General features: G+C 45.7%; 1 protein-coding gene across 1 annotated transcript in view; it reads left to right on the top strand.

Annotated features, from left to right (window-relative positions):
- GALNT9 (polypeptide N-acetylgalactosaminyltransferase 9) overlaps positions 1-16,023 on the top strand; it is a 246,630-nt gene extending 230,607 nt beyond the window's left edge. Inside the window, exons 10-11 of the mRNA XM_054996830.1 lie at positions 10,131-10,298; positions 15,877-16,023. Coding sequence (XP_054852805.1) covers positions 10,131-10,298; positions 15,877-16,023 — 315 coding nt within the window. The remainder of the gene's footprint in view (positions 1-10,130; positions 10,299-15,876) is intronic.
- The last annotated feature ends 4,826 nt before the right edge of the window (positions 16,024-20,849 follow it).

Genomic DNA, 20,849 nt, shown 5'->3' on the forward strand with positions numbered 1-20,849 from the left:
TTCATGGCAAGAGATTAATAGAGGTAGTTTGCCGTTGCCTGCCTCTGCAACCCTGGTCTTCAGTGGAGGTCTCCTATCCAATTACTATCCAAGGCTGACCTTACTTAGCTTCTGAGGTCTGACAAGATCAGGCTCACTTGGGCTATCCAGGTCAGGGCTTGCATTTTCCTGATCAAGTTTGATTTGGATCAGAAAAATGGCACAAAGGAATAGGGTAAAGACTCCTTCCTCCAGCATTTCTGCTTCAATCAAAATCTGAGCCCCAAAGCCAGCACTTTGTGTCTCCTAGCACCCCTATCCCAAACGAGTCCCCCAATATACATATATGTGTGATTTCAGTTTTCATCCAGCCAAACACTTATGAAATATCGTATCAAGTAGCAAAAGTAAAATATGTCATCAAATATATGTCCAGATATATTTTTTGCCAGAGAAAGTTCTAGCAAAATATGTATTCAAATACATATCTTAATATGGCTCAGGGATAGATAGGGTTACCAGGAGACAGGGAGGAGGGAACTTACAGATGGGGGGGGCACTCATCATCCCTGGTGCAACGATGCAACTTATATGGCATGTCCTGGAAGTAATGTCATCTTGCCAGGGGTGATGCTGTAGCTCTCACCCAGTAGAGTTTTGAACAAGTGTCCAAGTATCAACCCCAGATGATGTCATTTTCATCCCAGACTATAAGTTGCATCATTGCATCAGGGACAACAGTTAGCAGCAGCAGCAGCATCATAACAACAACAACAACATTCGATGTATATACCGCCCTTCAGGACAACTTAATGCCACTCAGCGTGGTTTACAAAGTATGTCATTATTATCCCCGCAACAAAACACCCTGTGAGGTGGGTGGGGCTGAGAGAGCTCCAAGAAGCTGTGACTGACCCAAGGTCACCACCTGGCTTCAAGTGGAGGAGTGGGGAATCAAACCCGGCTCTCCAGATTAGAGTCCTGCCGCTCTTAACCACTACACCAAACTGGCTCACATCCTGAGGGCAGGAAGTATTGCTGTTGCTCTGATCTGACTTTCTGGTGCTGTCTACCGGAAATGAAGGACTGTGCAATGTTCCTTTGTACAGATTTACACAAGCCCATCAGAGGGGGCAGTAGAGTTAGCAAGGTCAGTTCCTGTACCTTTCTTCTTGTCTGCTGTGCTGCTGTCTCTTTGTTTACCCAGAATGCCGCTCTTAGGAGTTCCTTCCTTCCTACTAACTCCTCTCTTCCTCCCTTTTGTCTCACCACCGTGAGGGCACGTTATGCTCTCCATCCTAGTTTCAGGACAACTTAACACCCACTATGAGCGGTTTACAAAGTATGCTATATTATCCCCACAACAAAACACCCTTTGTACGGGAAAGCCAGTTTGGTGTAGTGGTTAAGAGCATGGGACGCTAACCTGGAGAACCAGGTTTGATTCCTCATGCCTCCACTTGAAGCCAGCTGGGTGACCTTGGGTCAGTCACTGCTTCTAGGAGCTTTCTCAGCCCCGCCCACCTCACAGGGTGATTATTGTTGTAGGGATAATAATGACATACTTTGTAATAATGACATACTTTGTAAAGTGGGTTTTAGTCATCCTGAAGGGCAGTATATAAATCAAATCTTGTTGTTGTTGTTAACTGTGTTAGTCTGTCTGTGGCAGTAAAAAAGAATAAGAGTCCAGTAGCACCTCTATAAGACTAACAAAATTTGTGGTAGGGTATGAGCTTTTGTGAGTCACAGCTTCACTTCTTCAGATAAAGCTAGAATGTGAGTCCATCGGTCTTTATATCTTGGAAGGCAGAGTGATTTCAGATGCCAATGACAATAGCAGGTAAATGACAATAGCAGGCATGATTGGATCGGGTGGGATACGCAGAGGGGTAATAGGGGTTGAGAAATCAGCATTGGCAATGAGACAGGAAACCGAGGTCTTGATTCAATCTAGGTGGATGCGTTGTCTTGAGCTTTGTTATCAGTTGCCATTCCGCAGTCCCCTGATGACTCATTAAGGACAGGCCCAGCAGCAAGCAACTACCAAAAACTTGGCTATACAACTTGGCCTGAGGTCAGTGGCCAGGCCACCATGCAACTGGACCCAGTCACCATGCAGCCTCACCTGCAACAACAGATTTTTCAGGCTGGAGTGTCAAGGTCTGATCTTGCAGGCATCCTGAGAGAGCTGCAAGCAGGCAATTAGCTGAATTTCATTGCTGGGGTTTTGAGCCACACTGTGGTCCCATCTCTAGGAAGCTGCATCCTGTCCATGTCCTTCATTCTTTGTTCTCTCACTGAAATACAGAAAACACCTCAAGTCCATCCAAAAAAGCATATCAAATGCCAGACAAGGGATTGTTTTGCCTGCAAAGCATGTCACAGATGCACCATACAGGGTCTATATTAACAGTGTCAATATATTACCCGAAGGTAATAGTCAGTTAAAGCCAAATCCAATGGTGTCACCTTGTTTTAAGAATCATCCAGGGCCAGATTGAGGGGGGGCAGGGGGGTAGTCTGCCCCCAGCGCCACCAAAGAGGGGGCGCTGGGCGCAGCTGCCAGCCACCAGGAGCAAGCGGGTGGCAGTGTGGGCAGCCTCCCAGCCCCCCGCGCTGCCTTTCGCCTGCCCCGCAGGACAGGGGGCGGCCAGCTTGCCATGCACCCCCTGTCCTATGGGGCAGGCGAATGGCGCGGGCGGCTTCCCAGCCCCCTGCGCTGCCTCTGCCAACTCCACCGCATGCCGGAGTACCCAGCTTGCCGTGCGGGCAGCACGCTCCGCCCTGCATAATGATGTCACGGAAATGTCATCATCACACAGCGCCGGGAGCACGTGCGTGCACTGCGTGCATGCACAAGGGGCCAGACTTGGGTTGCCCTGGGCACTGGCAACCATAGATCCAACCCTGGAATCATCTGCCATTGCTGCCAGCCAGATCCAAGTAGTAATCACTCCGGCTGGTCAACAGTAAGCACTTCTAAGGTCCTGTCCATTGAAGCCCGGCTGAAAAGTCAGCGTTTTTCTCCTTTTTCTCTGCTCCAAATAATAATTCAGATCTTTGTTCGCAAAAAATGCTGTTTCTTTGTCCCAGTATGAAATTCGCACTTTTAATCCTGTCAGAATCAGTAAGGATTTTAGCCTGGGTTTCTAATTCAGGGCCTGAATTTTAAGTAATTTATTTAACGGTGAGGATTTCTTTGCCCGAAAATTTCATCTGTGTTTAGCCCGAACGATTCAATTTTTTTTTTTTACTTCGTAAGGCTTGAAGTTTTAAAAGCGAATCTCCTCGGATCATGCTTCTCTTGCTCTGCCTTGTTTTTTAATGAAAGTCACATAGTGTCAAAATCCCAGATGGTCTTCCGCCCCGGCAGGAAGCCTTTAATGTCGTTTTACTGCTTTCTGATGCGCCCGTCCAAATTGGAAGCACATTAATGAACTGTCACTCATGCGTTCATGCATAAATAATCCTGACCTTATCACCCATCAGACAATTACCTGCAGTTTAGCCGGATACGTTATTGGTTTAGGATTGGAATGCTGCTTGGAATGTTAAGACTGAAGGTCTGGAAACATTTGCAAACTAGAACTGTCCTTTGTTCCTTGTGGATGCTCCTACGGTCCCATCAAAATGCCCATTTCGGATAAACTCTTTTGTTTCATTTCTGATAAATGCACGCAAGGGGTGGGGGACAGGAATCCGAGCCGCTTAATTAGACTCAAACGAGGCTTTTGCAAACAATCCTGTTTAATGAGATGCTGACAGCGTTCACCTAGTATCCAATTACTTCTGCTATTTTCTTTTTGACGAACAGAACGAGTCATGTGCAATTTTCTGTACCCTACATCGTGCTAAATGAGCATAACGGGGGTCAATGGTTTGAGATGGTCTGTATTTTAGGGATACATTCTTAACCCGGGGTAGCCAACTCGGTTGAGGAAGTCCTAGAGATTTGAGAGTAGAACCTGGGGAGGGAAGGGTTTGGGTACAGGAGTAACCTCAACAGGGTATAGTGGCATGAGGTTAACCTCTAAGGGAGCAGTTTTCTCTAGGGGAACTGATGATCTCTGTAATCTGGAGAGAAGTTGTAATTCTGGGAGACTTCCTACCTTCCTCTCCTGTTCTTTTCAAACAAAGATTCCGCTACATTTTGTTTTGCTTTCTTTCTGCACCGCAGAATGACAAATATCAAGAGGCTCTGATTGTTTGAAAAGGTCACATTGTAACACCAAGCTGAGTAAAGGCATAGCGTTATCTACTTTCTGTCTCCTGGAGATTCATCCACTCCAACTCTCCCTCTTTTCCAGGGACAATCCTTATTTCCTGGTACCCAACTCTGACAACTCAGGCTGGAGAGTAACTGGCTGTGCACATATTTCTAGCTTTTGTTCTGTGCTTCTGGCATGTCACATAGTCAGGATTAGGTAGATTGATACTAAAAGCCTCATATCACCTGTGGGAGCCAACCCAAGTCTAGCATACCTGGATGTGCATTTGTCTAGTACAGCAGACCCTATATATAGCAACAACCTACAGTTGCCAGGCCAAGCCAGGTGACTGGCAGGAGGCTGAGGGTGAAGACATGGTGGAGGGGCAGTGTTCTGAGCATGAGAAAACCCATAAGACATTTCTGTCAAAAACTTAGAAGGAAAACCATAGAGTTTTCAGTGATTCCTAGAGCTATCACATCACTTCCAGATTTTTCCTGGAAGTGATGTCATTGTGCATCAGATTCCAGGGAGTTCTCTTGTTGCTACTCCAAATGGTGGCAGGCAATGGGAGCTCAGGGTTGGAGCTCCCACCCTGAGCACCTTCAAAGAAGGGAAGGATAAAAATGTGATTAATAGCATACTCAGCTCCTGTACAGGGCTGAGGAAGGAAGTGACATCACATGTCACAGGGCTGAGGAAGGAAGTGACATCACATGTCACTGAGGGCTTTGCAGTCCTGCAAGTATTGTTTAAAATAATGCCCAGTTGGGGGGAGGCAGCACTGGGGAGACAATTGAGGTAAGGTAAGTGTGTAAGACTGTTACTGCTGCAAATATCACTTTATTGTGCTTTATTTATTTATTTGCTATATTTACAGTCCATCATTCTCACTGAGACTCAGCAAAATCAATAGGGTGAGACATTTTATAAGGAATGTTATAAGACTAGGATTACAGAAATCTGAAACAAAGCATAGTGTATGCAGAAAATGGTATTACAAAAGTAGAAATCAATTCAGTGAGAGCATGATAACACACACAGCAAGCAAATTATACATGCTAGCAGTACCAACAGAGGCAATGAAGTCGCAAGAGAAAATTATCACACCATGAACATAGGGCCAGATTATCAAAATCCTCTGGAAAGGGGACTTTAAAAAAAAAGTCACGGCTTATTTTGTACCAGAGCCCAGTACTCAGCATAGAGCAAGACAAGTCACTAGACCAGATTGTTGAACTCTTTTAATTGGTACAGCTTGGCGGAGGTGGGAATCTGCAGTGGCAGGCAGGTACATCTCTCTGCTTGCGGGATACAAGCTGGACTGAAGCATGTATCCGTGCTTTCCTATCATCTCCTGCTAGCTGTCAACCTCTTTTTTCCTCTCTTCCTGAACATTGTTGAGTGAAGTTGGTGCGGCCAAAGCCATCGCACCAAATTAATTTTGTAAACTGTGGTGAGATGATAGCAGCTTTCCAGCTGTGTGATCATTAATTAACTTGGCTATCTGCAAAAGGTTCAGTTGAGATTTCAAAAGGAAAAAAAAGCCACCTCCTGATGAAGCTCAGTATTTTGTGCAGAATATGTTTGCAGAAGGAGGGAGGTGGTCCCCCCCAAACGGCAAACAGAGATGAGTATTAAGCACTACTCTCAGAAGAGGAAACTGCACGTCCCAGATTCTATACCCTAAAACTCCACATAGAAATAGAATAGCCCTCTCCAAAACTAGGAGCTTTGATTGGAATGAAACAACAGTGGCTCATGGGATCACTTTTTCTTACTTTGGATTGAGATGGGATGGCAGTCTCGCATAGTGGGCATCAGAGACTGTGAACTGAAGCTGGGGCTCACAAAAGCTCATACCCTACCACAAATTTTGTTAGTCTTATAGATTGCTCTTTTCTACTGCTACAGACAGACTAACATGGCTACCCATCTTGATCTGTGATCTGGGAGACTCCGTTTTGCTCTGAAACTCAGAGCCAAGCTAGAAGTGACGAATTACACTTGCCTGGCAAGTGAACAGACTCACGTGTATCCCTCCCTGTTCACTTGCCATTCACTTGTGCTCCACTTGATCAAGCCCTTGAGTCAGTCACATGTTCATAGGCTAACCTACAGTGGTTGTGCAGGTAAAGGGGAGGATATTCACATAGGCCACCCTGAGCTCCTTCAAAGAAGGGCATGATAAAAATGTGATAGACAGCATATTCAAATCTCAGTCACAAAAATGTGATTGATAGCATACTCAGGTCAAAAGATGCTTTCGATCTTTACACACACTCAGCTCCTGTACAGGGCTGAGGAAGGAAGTGGCATCACATGTCACAAGGCTGAGGAAGGAAGTGATATCACATGTCACAAGGCTAAGGAAGGAAGTGACATCACATGTCACAGTGATACATAATGTTGGCCAAAAGGGAAACTAGCACAGAAACAAACAAATCTGGAGTCCATGTCTAGGGGATTGATGTATCACGCCCCTTTGAGGAGGAAACACCATGCATTTGCAGATATTTTCAGCCACACGTGTAGCCAACCCATTCATGAAGGGAAGATTGCACAGGCTTAATTTTGCAAGAGGGGGCTGTTGCTGGATGGGCAGTAGGTTTTCCACTCTGCAGGGAGGCTTGGAGATCTCCCAGAATTACAACTGATCTCCAGACTCCAGAAATCAGTTCCCCTGGAGGAAATGACTGCTTTGGAGGATGGACATTACGGCTTTATGACCTGCTGAGGTCCCTCCCAGCCCCACACCTTATCCTCCTCAGGTTCTACCCCCAAATATCCAGACACGTCTCCACCCAGAGCGTGCAACCCCAGTAAGCATTTGAGATGATTTTGGAAGGACTTGAGGTGGTTTCTGTATTACAAATAAACAACAAAGAATGGAGGGCGTGGATTGGAAACAGCTTTGGCGAAAACATGCTGTAGCTCAACACCCTAGCAATTAGAGAGGCCAACCCCACGTTGGGAAATTCCTGGAGATTTGGGGGGGCTATGCCTGGGGAGAGTAAAATTTTGAGGAGGGGAGGGAACCTAGGGAGGGTGTCATTCATAGGAACACATGAAGCTGCCTTATATTGAATCAGGCCGTTGGTCCATCATGATCGGTATTGTCTACACAGACCGGCAGCAGGAGGTAGAGATCTTTCACATTCTTTATTGCCTGATCCCTTTAACTGGAGATTCTGGGGGTTGAACCTGGGGCCTTCTGCATGCCAAGGACATGCTCTACCACAGAGCCGTGTACCCTCCCAATTCCATAGAGCCCATCCTCTAAAACTGCTGTTCTCTCCAGTGGAAGTTATCTCTGTACTCTGCAGATCAGCTGCAATTCCGGGAGAACTCCAGGCTCCACCTGGAGGTTGGCAACCCTATCAACAATAAAGTTAGGGTAGTCCATTCCCATCAGATCTCTGAAGTGAAGTATGTTCAACCCCGGTTAGGACTTACACAAAAGAAGTCCAGGGTTGCCTCACAGAGGCAAGCAATGGCAAACCACCTCTGTTCGTCTCTTGCCTTGAAAACCACGAATGGTTGTCATGAATTGGCTGCAACTTGACAGCACTTTACACACACACACAGGGGTCATTTCGTAGAAAAAGAATTGGAGGAACTCATTAGCATGACTCATTAGTATAACTCATTAGCATATGCCATACCCCTTGCCATCACCAGAAGTGTGTCATTAGCATAACTGATTTGCATATGCCATGCCCCCTGACATCACCTATCCTGGCTGTTTTGGACCCAATCCTGGCCATTCAGGGCCAAAATTGGGCCCAAAATGGTCAGGATCAGGCCGCTGATGAGTGGGGGAGTGATCCACCACCCGTCAGAGGCCCGATTCAGGCCATTTTGGCCCCAATCCAGGTTGAAACGGGCCCAAAATGGCCGAGAATCAGGTTGGCAGGACCACCTGACATGTGACCTCTTTGGTGAACTGCTGGAACTGCGTTCCTGCATGTTCCCCCTCGAAATGAGCCCTGCACACACATACAGTTACCTGTTTACATCCCATGGAAGATGTGTGCAAGGTCAGACCTTAACATCATGGCCTGAAAAATCTGTGTTCTTCTCTTCTGTCTCTTTCAGTGTTCTAACATCTGGCCCAGTGAATACTTCTGGTTAGCTCAAAAGCTTGCACAGTGTTTGGTATCAATTTCATTGGTGCTGATAAAAAGTACTGTACAAATTTCGTTCTTGGTTTGGGGTGGCAGGCGACCTACGACAGAGCCGGAGTTCAGTGCGGGGTCCAAGTTCAAGAAGTTTGAGAAGCCTTGCCTTCACAGGGATGCTGCTGCGTTCACCCCATCTGCATCGTTTTATCCCCCTCCCCCCCCCCCAAGTCTCCAGCGCTGTGGATATAAAAATTCTCACATCCCCGTGGCAAGTTCAATTTCCCTGCCTCCTGTGGCAGAGAGTTTGCTCTGCAGATGGCCTCTTTATTAAGAACAGCTTCTGACAAGCAATCTAGGCATTTGAAAAGGAGAACAAAGAAGGAATTCCAAAGGGCATTAGACTCCGACAGGAAATATTAGCATATTATGTGCTGGTTGTGTTAAGTCATTACCGCTTACGACTAGCGGCATGTGGAAACCTTCTCATTTTTAGCTTCCTTTAAAAAACAAGATCCACAATAAAGATCCAGCTAGATAGGATGCTTGGAGAGCATCGTGGTTTGGGGTGGCAGGCAACCTACAAGAGAGGCGTGGTTCAGTGCAGGGTCCAATTGTAAACTTGCATTTATTTATCCTATAGTGTTATTTATTGAAACGTCCTTGGAACTGACTGTACTAACCTCACACTATGTAATCTGCAAGAGTTCCATGGTGCAGAGTGGTAAGCGGCAGAACTGCGGCCCAAGCTCTGCTCACAACCTGAGTTCGATCCTGGCGGAAGCCGGGTTCAGGTAGCCGGCTCAAGGCTGACTCAGCCTTCCATCCTTCTGAGGTTGGTAAAATGAGTCCCCAGTTTCCTGGGGGTAACATGTAGATGACTGGGGAAGGCAATGGCAAACCACCCCGTAACAAAAAGTCTGCCAAGAAAACGTCGTGATGCAACATCTCCCCATGGGTCAGAAATGACTCGGTGCTTGCACAGGGGGCTACCTTTACCTTTACCTATGTAATCCACCCTGAGTCTCAGTGAGAAAGGTGGATTATAAAATGAAATAAATAAAACACAATCAGAGAAGTACCAAAATTGTTATGAAGCACATTTTGCTGTTGGGATTTATATCAGTACTTCCTATTCCACCCCACCTCTGTTTCTGCAAATGGAACGGAATGTGACGCAAATGGATTTTTGAGGGGGTCCCCCAGCAATGTTTGTTTATTAAAAGAGTAATTAAAATAATTACCAATCGCCTCTCACTGAACCCTTCGCAGGAAATTGTATGGCAGTCTTTCATTAATATCAGTTTCCCTTGAGATGGATTCCACTCTGGCTATAACCTGCATATTGATTGCTTAATTTTGTTAGTTGGGACAAAGGGTGAGTGGGAGTATGGGTGCACCTCTTGCAAGCTTGCAGGCTTCCATCTTGCTTCTTGCAAGACAGGCAGGAGAGATAGAGCAAAGCGACAGATAGAGAAAGAGGAGTATGCAGCTTCCTGATCACACAAAGACAGGCATCAGACAAATACAGTCTGCTTCTAAAGTCAAAGGAAAAATAGCCCCCCCCCCAAGTTTGCATGCTGAGTCCAAGAGTAACTGTACAATGTCCTAATATTGCTGACAGGGAACGGTTAGAGACTGGCTATTTACTGGGGGCAAAGAGCGTCCCTGAACATTTTTAATGGTGGGAGCAGCCAAAAAACCCTTTTAAATAAAGACAGCAATGAAGACCGCCTGCCAAGCTTGAACTATGGCATCTTTTGTGTTAGAAATCGATTGCCGCGTACCTGTCTTCATTTTCTGTATTTTGTGGTTTTAGCTTGTTCGTTACAGCACTGAAGGACTCCTGCAATTAGGCCCCCTGGGATCTACAGCATTTCTGCCTGACTCAAAATGCCTTGTCGATGACGGGAAAGGAAGAACGCCCACACTAAAAAAATGTGAAGACACTTTGAGGCCTGCACAGAGGCTGTGGGACTTCACCCAGGTAATGTAAGCAGACTAAAGTATGTGTGGGTGTGTGCATGGACAGATGGATGGATAGATGGATAGCCAGATAGACAGACAGGCAGACGGGGCTTGTGAGCTACATGCAGGTTTTCTTGGGGAGCCATGCTTTATGCCAGGGGTGGGGGACCTTTTTTCCGCCGAGGGCCAAGTTTATTTTCTGCCCTGCGCAGGGAGGGGCCTTTCTCCCACGTGCGTGGCGTCGCTCCCAGAAATGACATCATCGCATGGCGTGCATTATGACGTCACTTCACAGAGAGAAAAGTGGGATATAAATAAGCAAGCAAGCAAATAAATAAATAAATAAATACTATTTTATTTCTTGTCTGCTTTCCCCATAAGAACTTAAGGCAACTTACCAAGCTATAAAAGATGATACCAAAAAAAGAAAGGAAGTTATAGTACATACGTAGAATGAACAATGCAGTGACAGTGAATTGCACAGATTAAAGAACAATGAAATAGAAGCAGTGTGATAACAGCGCATGAAGTAGATTTCACAGTTAGAGAACAATGATCCAATGAACTGAAATAGAGTTGTGCTGAAGTACAAACGGTATAATACATCTGGTATGCAATGCAGGAAAAACGGGGGGGGGGGGGAGACTAAAAAGTGACTAAACATTTTCACAGGATGCAAAAACAGAGACCCCTCCAAATGAAACTAGAACAAAAAGTGGGAACTCCCAACTGGAGAGAAAATATAAGTAACCCAATAGAAAAAAAAATTGGAATTTAATGAACAGTAAATTGGCTAGTGCTCTAATAAGTTAAATAACATGTATGAATAAATATATCATAAATACAGACTATGCCTATAAACAAGATGTAAACAACAACAAGAACCAACCACACATCCAGACAGAAGCAGAAGTTTAACAAACTACAGGAAAAAATACAGACAAGCCCAATGCTCGACAATGCACGCATTGTCATCAATCTGACAGACCGTCAACTCTCACCAGAAGAAACCTCCATCTTGGCAAAGGGAGGAAACTTTGCAGTCACCCCCACCAGAATTCCTGTGGAAGACATCATTGCAAATGTAGAAGCTGCCATCCGTCATCTACCTGAAGAGGAAGCTGAGGAAATAAGAGGAGAGACAGCCAGGATTCTACGAAAGGCAAAGCTTCCCACCAGCAATATAACACGCAAGGAGAGAAATGCCATCAAGACCCTCAATGCAGATCCAGACATCATCATTCTACCAGCTGATAAAGGCAATGCTACAGTGATCATGAAAACGGAGGAATACAAAAAGAAGATTAAGGAACTCCTGGACCCCTCCACCTACAAAAAACTAAAACGAGATCCCACTTGCAAAATCACCAGGCTAACAAATGCGCTGATCAAGAATTCCTCACTACATCCCGACACGCACAGCAAACTATGCAAGACAGAAGCACAGCCACCTAGACTATATGGACTCCCCAAAATACATAAAGATTCAGTCCCACTCCGACCCATTGTGAGTGCCATTGGTTCACCGACATATGAATTAGCTAGACATCTGGCAGATCTCCTGCAGGACCACATCGGGAAAACCTCGTCTTACATCAAAGATTCAGCAGATTTCATCAACAAAATCAGTTCTCTGAAACTCAATCCACAAGACATACTTGTCAGTTTTGATGTTGTATCCCTGTTTACCAAGGTTCCAGTAAAAGACACTATTGCACTGATTAATCGGGTTTTCCCAGAGGATGTAACAGCCTTATTCCATCATTGTCTGACAACCAGTTACTTCCAATGGGACAACGAATTCTATGAACAGATGGATGGGGTGGCCATGGGGAGCCCACTCAGCCCAGTTATAGCAAACTTCTACATGGAACATTTTGAAAAAACAGCTCTAGAATCAGCACCCCACAAACCCAGTGTATGGTTCCGGTTTGTGGATGATACATTCATCATTTGGAGCCATGGGGAGGAAGAATTGATGGAGTTTTTGAATCATCTCAACAACATCCACCTGAACATACAATTCACAATGGAGAAAGAAAGTGAGGGAAAACTCTCATTCCTGGATACCTTGGTCATCCGCAAAGCAAACTTTCAGTTAGGTCACAAGGTCTACAGGAAACCAACTCACACTGATCGGTACTTACACAAAAACTCCAATCACCACCCCCGACAGAAAAGAGGCATAATGAAAACAATAGTGGATCGTGCAAGACGGATATGTGAGCCGCGCTTTCTCAATGAGGAAATTAATCATCTAAACCACGCACTTCAGGCAAATGGCTACTCCAGAAATGAAATCCGAAGAGCAATCAAACCCAGGATGAATCAAACAACCAAAGAAAAACAGTCTCCCACAGGAAAAGTGTTTTTGCCATATATCAAAGGAATTACTGATCAGATGGGAAAGCTTATGAAAAAGCATAACCTTCAAGCAGTATTCAGACCCACCCGAAAAATACAACAGATGCTACGATCAGCAAAAGACAGCAGAGATCCCCTCACCTCTGCAGGAGTATACCGTATACCCTGCAGCTGTGGACAAGTTTACATCGGGACCACAAAGCGTAGCATCCAGACAAGAATAAAAGAACATGAAAGACACTGCAGACTTGGACAGCCTGAAAAATCAGCAGTGGCTGAACATAGCCTAACTCAAACAGGGCACAGTATCTTATTCCAGGACACCAAAATACTGGACAACACTTCCAACTACTTCGTCAGACTGCACAGGGAAGCCATTGAAATTCACAAGCATAAGCAAAACTTCAACAGGAAAGAAGAAACCTTAAGAATGAACAGAGCATGGGCTCCAGTTCTGAAAAACACCAGGCCAACAAAACACTCCACACCCGACAATAGCCCTGCAGAGAAGATTAGCACATCAAGCACCAATCCATATGCAAAAGAACCGCCTCAGGATACAGTGAAGCCTCCCGCCATTAGCATTCCACACCCTGGGAAACTCTTACAGAATGACTCAGCTCAACCCCACCCCTCCTGAGTAGATACAAATGACCTACATCTTTTCCACACTGTGACACTGAGAGATCTCTGTCTTTTGGTGCTACACCTCTGAAGATGCCAGCCACAGCTGCTGGCGAAACGTCAGGAACTACAATGCCAAGACCACGGCAATACAGCCCGGAAAACCCCCAACAACCAACAACAAGAAATTTTTGTATGGCCACCAGGCAAAAATGCTCAAAGCTGCAAAGTGACAGAAATACAGTCTATAAATAGTTGAGAGTGATGTCACTCTCAAGTATTTATAGACTGTATTAGAGCACTAGCACTTTACTAGTCATTAAATTCCAAAAAAAAAATTCTATTGGGTTACTTATATTTTCCCTGCAATTGTGGGTTTCCACTTTTTGTTCTAGTAAACATTTTCACAGGCAGTCAATTTTTCTTTCTTTCTTTCTTTCTTTCTTTCTTTCTTTCTTTCTTTCTTTCTTTCTTTCTTTCTTTCTTTCTTTCTTTCTTGGACTTTTATCCTGCCCTCCCAGCAAGCGGGCTCAGGGCAGGTTACAACAATAAAACATAATTTACATTTAAAAACATCAATAAAACAGCGGAATTCCCATTGACACCACCCCCAAACAGCAGCCTTGCAAAAAAAAAAAAACCCCACACACACACCAGTAAAACACAAAGGGGTGGGTAAAAAGAGGGGGGACAAGCCTTTTCGATCAGGCGGTAACTCATTTGGGGAGCCATATGATCAGGGCCGGCTCCAGCGTCACCAGCACTTGAGGCAGCTTAAGGGCTGCCTCTGTGTGTGTGTGTGCGCGCGCGCGCGCATGCGTGCACTGGACTGCATGATGACATCACTGCGTGTGACATCACACAGGGACTGGGTGCATGCATGGGGGGGCCTTCCAGCCCTCCCATTCAGTTGTTCTGCGGGCCAGGAGTAGCCGGCTGCCCTGGCTGCCAGAGCAACTGAATGGGAGGCTTCCTGCTCAGCTGCCCCACACTGCCACCACCAGCACACGCTCCTAGCTGGTGATGGTGGTGGCAGCTCCGTGGCGCATGCTCCTGCCCCCGGGCCGGTGCCCCTCTGGCACCTTAGCGCCCTGAGGCGGCTGCCTTGCCGGTCTCAGTGGGTAGGCCAGCCCTTCATATGATCAAGCTGTAACTCATATTGGGGGGGCAGATGATCTCATAGCCCCCCTACCAGGAGGCCGGTTGGGAGACTTTCCAGATGACTGTTGATCCAGCCTCAACCATATGCCTGGCAGAACATCTCAATCTTGCAGGCCCACCAGAACGATAAAAGATCCTGGCGGGTATGCATATCCTCTGATAGAGAGTTCTCTGATAGAGTGAAACCTTATCACCTAAGCAGAGAATGCCCTTCCTGCCAAATTCCATTTTACTACATCTCAATTCCCTGAACATTTCTGTCTTAGACATTCTACAAACCAATAGGAGAGTGAGAACATTTCTTTCCACGTCAAGCAAGCTGTTCCATCAGGTGGGGGCCTGTAGGACAGAAAGCTACAGTATCGACTGCTGTTTATACTCTTCGTCCTAAAGGGGGCAGGGTCACTTTCCATTTGGGACTGGTCGGTTCTAGGAATCCCCATGGAGTCTCCTGCTTCCCATGTCCCTCAACCATATTAATTGCATATAAACAGGGTAAAGAACTGCATGGCCAAAACAAACGAATCTGGCAGAGAACAAAGCAAGGTAGAGAATATTCCCTCCTGGCTGTTCTCTCCCTTCTCTAAATGTTATGGGGGATGATACACCATAACATAATAAAACAGTGAAGTGGTTGAAAGCCAACACAGGCCACTTTCACACGTCTTTACCCTCGCACCAAATTGCGCAAAACTCATGGAATGACGCCGTCTTCATGGCGCAATTTCCCATCCTGATTCCATTTTGTGGCGCGATGACATCAGAAATTGCACCATGAAGACACCATGGTTCTGTGAGTTTTGCACGATGTGTGAAAATGGCCACAGTGTAGTAGTTTAGAGTGTCAGACTAATATCTGGGGAGGGGGGGTCCAGATTCAAATCCCCACTCTACCATGGAAGTTTAATGGAAGAGCTTGGACCAGTTACATACTCTCATCCTAACCTACCTCACAAGGTTGTTATGAATATAAAATGGAGGGGAGGAGAACGATGTAAGCTGCTGTTCTCACTGAAGGGAAAGGCTAGGGTGTAAATGAAGTGAATAAAAATAAAGATAAAACAATACCACATCACATCTGCACTTAGGATACTACCTGTTTTCAGCTGCGAGCTATTTTGATTTTAGTCTATGGGCCAAGCTACAAGTGACGAATGACACTTGAACAGCAAGTGTATTTCTCCCTGTTCACTTGCCCTCCACTCAATCCACTTGCCGTTCAAGTGTCATTCGTCACTTGTAGCTTGGCCCTCTATCAACAAGTGTACACCTCATTTTCCAGCTTCTTTATTTTAATATATACTAGAATGATAGCCAATGGATTTCATGGCAGCGCATATATCCTGCAATGCCCTTATTTTTTAGCATAGCTTCAATAATTACTTAATTTGTTTTCTAATATGAATTCGCCACGTGTGAGATTTCTGTATGCTTTCTCTCCTTTCCAGAACGGTCCGATCATCAGCCGAGACACGGGACGGTGTCTAGAGGTAGAAATGTCTAAGGATGCTAATTTTGGGCTGAGACTAGTAGTACAAAGATGCTCGGGGCAAAAATGGATGATCAGAAACTGGATAAAACATGGCCGACACTGATTTCTGTTTGGGAAGATGTCATTTCTTCCAGAGTCCTTTGACCAGTATGGGGCACCCTGCCAAGACACTTGGGTTCAAGAGGACTACTGTGTTAAGAAGTCAGATAACAGAAGAAGACAAGAGCCAGAGTTGTGAATTATTGGACTCTTAATTGTTTTTTTCAAAGAAATGATGGGAGACTGGCACCCTCATCTAAGGCCACTGAAGTGCAAAACTCTACCTGGGCCATAAATCTTCAGACTGCAGGTGTGGGCTTCCATGATTGAACACTGCTCCATTCAAAAGTTCCCTGCATGTAGCAAAGAAGTTTGTCAGGAAAGCAGGCTCTGCTAGAACTCTGCTCTCTGATACGCAGAGGGGATTGTTTTTTATGGAGGAGTGTACGAAGGTTGGGGCCTTCCCTCTGAATTCTAAAGGGGCACAAACCCATACACAGGATTTTGCACTAGGCCTCGCTTCTCATAGTATTGAGGTGCCCCAGGAAGACTCACACAAGCATTTGCTTCTTTAGGAAACCCTGAGAAGGTCAAAACAGACCATTGAACCAGACTTTGCTGCCTGCCCTCTCGGAAGAAATGGAGGACAGTCATATTTGAGACATGTTTGCAAAACTGATAACTCTCTTGCCTCGGAGACAAAGGTCTGGGAGGGTGGAATAAATTTGTTAGCTTTAAGTTGCTGACTGATGCACAACTCCTGTGGTGAACAAAACCATGTGCCTTTTCTACTGTACTTCCTATCCAAGCGGACTGGGAAATCCCACCTCTTCAGCATGTCTGACTCACTCTCTGAACAACCTCCACTAAAGTACCCTGTAAATAAATTACACTACCAAAATCTAATATATAATGCATTTCAAGAGTATTTTCCTGAATGCCTCTCTTCAAAGTAAGAGAAACATGATCGATTACTGTAGGGTGAAGGCAGAGGTAACATTCTGAGACCAGAGAAGCTGATCTAGAAGCGCCATCAATGCATTTGATCCAAACTTCTTTTCCTCTCCAGGGATAAACTTGGGAGCGGGGGTTACAACAATTCTGCTAAAAACGGTATGGGGGGATGAAGGAGTAGTTTTTGCAGCTGGAAGGAGAGATCCATGTGCAGCCATATTTAGGCAGATCCTAGATTGTGCTTCAGAGAAGTGGGATATGCATAACTATAGGGAAACAGGAACCAGAGAGAATGGACACATTGATATAGGTGCTTCCCTCAACAAATCCTGTTCTGCCTTCACTACGTTCTTCTCATAGTGGAGACCTCTAAGTGTGCAAGGTGGGGACCAACTGTAGCATAGGAACTAGTAATCCTAGCCCTGTTACATTGCTTACTAGATCTCCTGTGCTATTTGATTACACTGTTTTACCCCATGGAATTTGCCTTGAGTCTCAGAGAGAAAGGCAGACCCATTGAATGAATGAATGAATGAATGAATGAATGAACGAACGAACGAACGAACGAACGAACGAACAAATGAATGAACGAATGAATGAACAAACAAACGAATATATGAATGAATGACCGCGCAAACGAGCAAGTGAGTAACTGAAGATGAGCTGCCAACCATTATATTCATTTGCCCTCTTCACAAAAGCTAGTATTATTTACTGTGCCTGGCAGTGGCTTTCCAAGGTCTTTCCCAACTAGGGTTGTCAACTTCCAATTGTGGTCTGGAGTTCAGGTACTAAGACAGGTATTGTTTCCGGAAAGATATATCTAAGAAACTGAGGGGCACCTTCTCCATGTAGCATCCAGTCCCTAATACCGAAAATGAAATTTCGTCAGGACCACCATATCCACAATTCTGCCCCAGCTGACAGTTAAGGCTACAGTTAAGGTCTCGTGTCTAAAGAAGAGAGCTCCAACTCTTGAAAGCTTACACTCTGAAAATCTTGTTGGTCTCTAAAGTTCCACTGGACTCAAATCCCGCTGTTCTACTGCAGACCAACACGGCTACCCACCTAACCATCCTTAAGGCTATTAAGTGTTTATTATTATAGTTCCTCAGCATAAAAAATGAGCATGCTAGGCAGAGATATTGATGCTCCTGAAGAAGAGCCACATGGGATCTGAAACAAGAAGGTGGAGTGCAATCCTATGCAGAATTTCTCCAATCTAAGCCCATTGGTTGCGAGGCTTAGACTGGAGCAATTCCATTGTTAGGGAAGGTTCCTTGCATAAAGTGTGAAATATACCAGCAGAACGGAATGGAATCATGTAAGCTCCTCCAGAAAGCAGCCGATCGGCATTCTGCCGCTGATCCCGGAAGTGTACGTCCTGCCCACATGACCCATCCCACAGATTTCCAGGCTCCTGGAATTACAGAGGTTCTCCAGACTACAGATATACGTTCCCCTGAAGAAACTAGCTGCTTTGGAGGGTGGACTCTACGGCCAATTTGGTGTAGTAGTTAAGAGCGGAAGGACTCTAATCTGGAGAACCAGGTTTGTTTCCCCACTCCTCTGCTTGAAGCCAGCTGGGTGACTTCGGGTCAGTCAAAACTCTTCTGAGGTCTCTCCCCTCCCCAAACCACGCCCACTCCAAGCTCCACCCTAAACCTCTAGGAATGTCCTAACTTAGAGCCAAGCTACAAGTGACGCCTGACCACATGTGGGAGACTTGTCAGCTTACTTCAAGTTTTGATGGGAAATGTAGGCATCCTGGTCTTACAGCTTGGCTCACCATTTAATTGAAGTTTACAGAACCCCCCCCACAAACACACACACCCCCAGCGGAGGGGAAGGGGGGGCGCCTGGCGAGAGCCCGACACCTGCACTCCCCTCCCAACTGCATGTTCTCCCTTCCATAGACTGCCGCTCTGTAAACTTCAGTTAAATGGAGACCCAAGCTGCAAGACCAGGGTGCCTACATTTCCCATCAAAACTTGAGGGAAGCTGACAAGTCTCCAACCTGTGTCAGGTGTCACTTGTAGCTTGGCTCTTAGTTGGCAACACTACCTCCTACCCAGGTTGCTTCCAAACCATATAAAAATCTCCCAGCTCTCTGGCAGTTTATGTTGTTTTACCACTATCTTTTTGCACCCCTCCATTGCAGCTGCTGCCCCCTACCCAGAAGCTGGAGGCGATAACATGATTTTCCTCCTTTCGGCCTAACTCTCTTTAACAATAGCGGGACAAACCAGAAATGCCTTAATGGGCTGCCTGAAGTGGTACAAGTTCACTTCCTCTCATGAGAATTCAGTCACCGTTCAGGTTGCCCTGGCAACAGACGACCAGAAACAGCGACCAAAGTCCTGCAAGAAGAAGGCCTCTCCCTTTGGGAAGAGCCGAGTGTGGATTGCAATCCGGCTTTGAAAAAGGCCTGGAAGGGGAGGGGAGGAAGTTATTATCTCTGCTGGCTTCTGGACAAGAGTGAGAGCCAAATGGGCAATGGCAGGTTGGCTGGCTGGCAGTACATGGGGATGGGAGATCGCTGCTTGAAAAAAATCTGCTGTTCGAAATGTAAAAGTCCTGGGTCTCTGATGAACATATTAACCCTCTCTAAAGTCGAACTTGCTCCAAACAAGAACCCTTTCTGCTAATGGGAGGATGTCCCCTTCCAAACACTGAGGAGACGTTCCAGGTTATTAAGACGGAGGAGTTAGCTGTGTTAGTCTGTAGTTGCAAAATAGTAGTACAGTAGCATCTTTAAAACTAACCAACTGTATTGTAGCATAAGCTTTCCAAAACCACAGCTTTCTTCGTCAGATGGATCATCAGCTTTCGAGAACCACAGCTCTCTTCATCAGATGCATCTGACAAAGAAAGCTGTAGTTTTCAAAAGCTGACAATGCATCTGATGAAGAGAGCTGTGGTTCTCGAAAGCTTATGCTACAATACAGTGGGTTTGTCTAAAAGGTGCTACTGGACTCTTTACTATTTTGCAGGTTATTAAGGAAACCGCAGGGTTACCAACACCTCCTCCGGAGGGGCCTGGAGCCCCCCTGAAATTACAACTGATCCCCAGAGTTCAGAGATTAGTTGCCATGGAGGAAATGGGAACTTCGGAGAGTAGATTGCATCATACTCCTAATGTTCTCTCTCCCCTCTCCAAATACCGTCTTCGCTAGGCACTGTCCCCAAATCACTAGGAATTTCTCAAATTTATCTATAAAGAAACATGAGCAACATTTGACAAGATTATGGATCTGAATGGGTCACCTCCCGTTGCTAGTCTGACTTCTAACCTGATTAGTTTTTAATTTTCTGTTATCAAACTCCAGCCCAGCATCCTCCAAGCTCAAGTACCATCAAGGGAGAAGTGCTTTTCAGAAGCAGGTCCTCTTTGAGCAGAACCACAAGTGACAAAAGGCACAGATTGGACCCTTGTCAGCTTCCCTCAAGTTTTGATGGGAAATGTAGGCAGCTTGGCGGAATGTTGGACAAGTGACAGTTGAAAAGTCCATTGGACAGCAGTCGGAGAGCCAAGCTGCGAGACCAGGACGCCTACATTTCCCATCAAAACTTGAGGGAAGCTGACAAGTGTCCAGTCTGTGCCTTTTGTCACTTGTGGTTCTGCTCTTTGTTAATGAGATGGAAGTTGGCAGACCCTTCCTGGTGCTCAATCAATTTTTTACCATCCCGTTTCTGGCATCCGCCCACCAGACTTTCAGGCCAGGCTTCCAGCTGTCCCAGCACTTCTTTCACTGGCTTGCAGTAAATTCTCTTCCCTCTCTATCCAGGTCTTCAATCAGAAATATACGAGGGCTGTGGAGGTTTTTTTTCCCCCCAAACTGTTAAGAAGGAAGCAAATTGGCAACAGACCTGTTTAAAAAAGGGAACAAAAGGAAGGGAAAAAGGTTTTCTAGGCCAGGAAATGTCATAGCGTGT

This window comes from Eublepharis macularius, chromosome 13 (genome assembly GCF_028583425.1).
Source record: "Eublepharis macularius isolate TG4126 chromosome 13, MPM_Emac_v1.0, whole genome shotgun sequence".
NCBI lineage: Eukaryota > Metazoa > Chordata > Lepidosauria > Squamata > Eublepharidae > Eublepharis > Eublepharis macularius.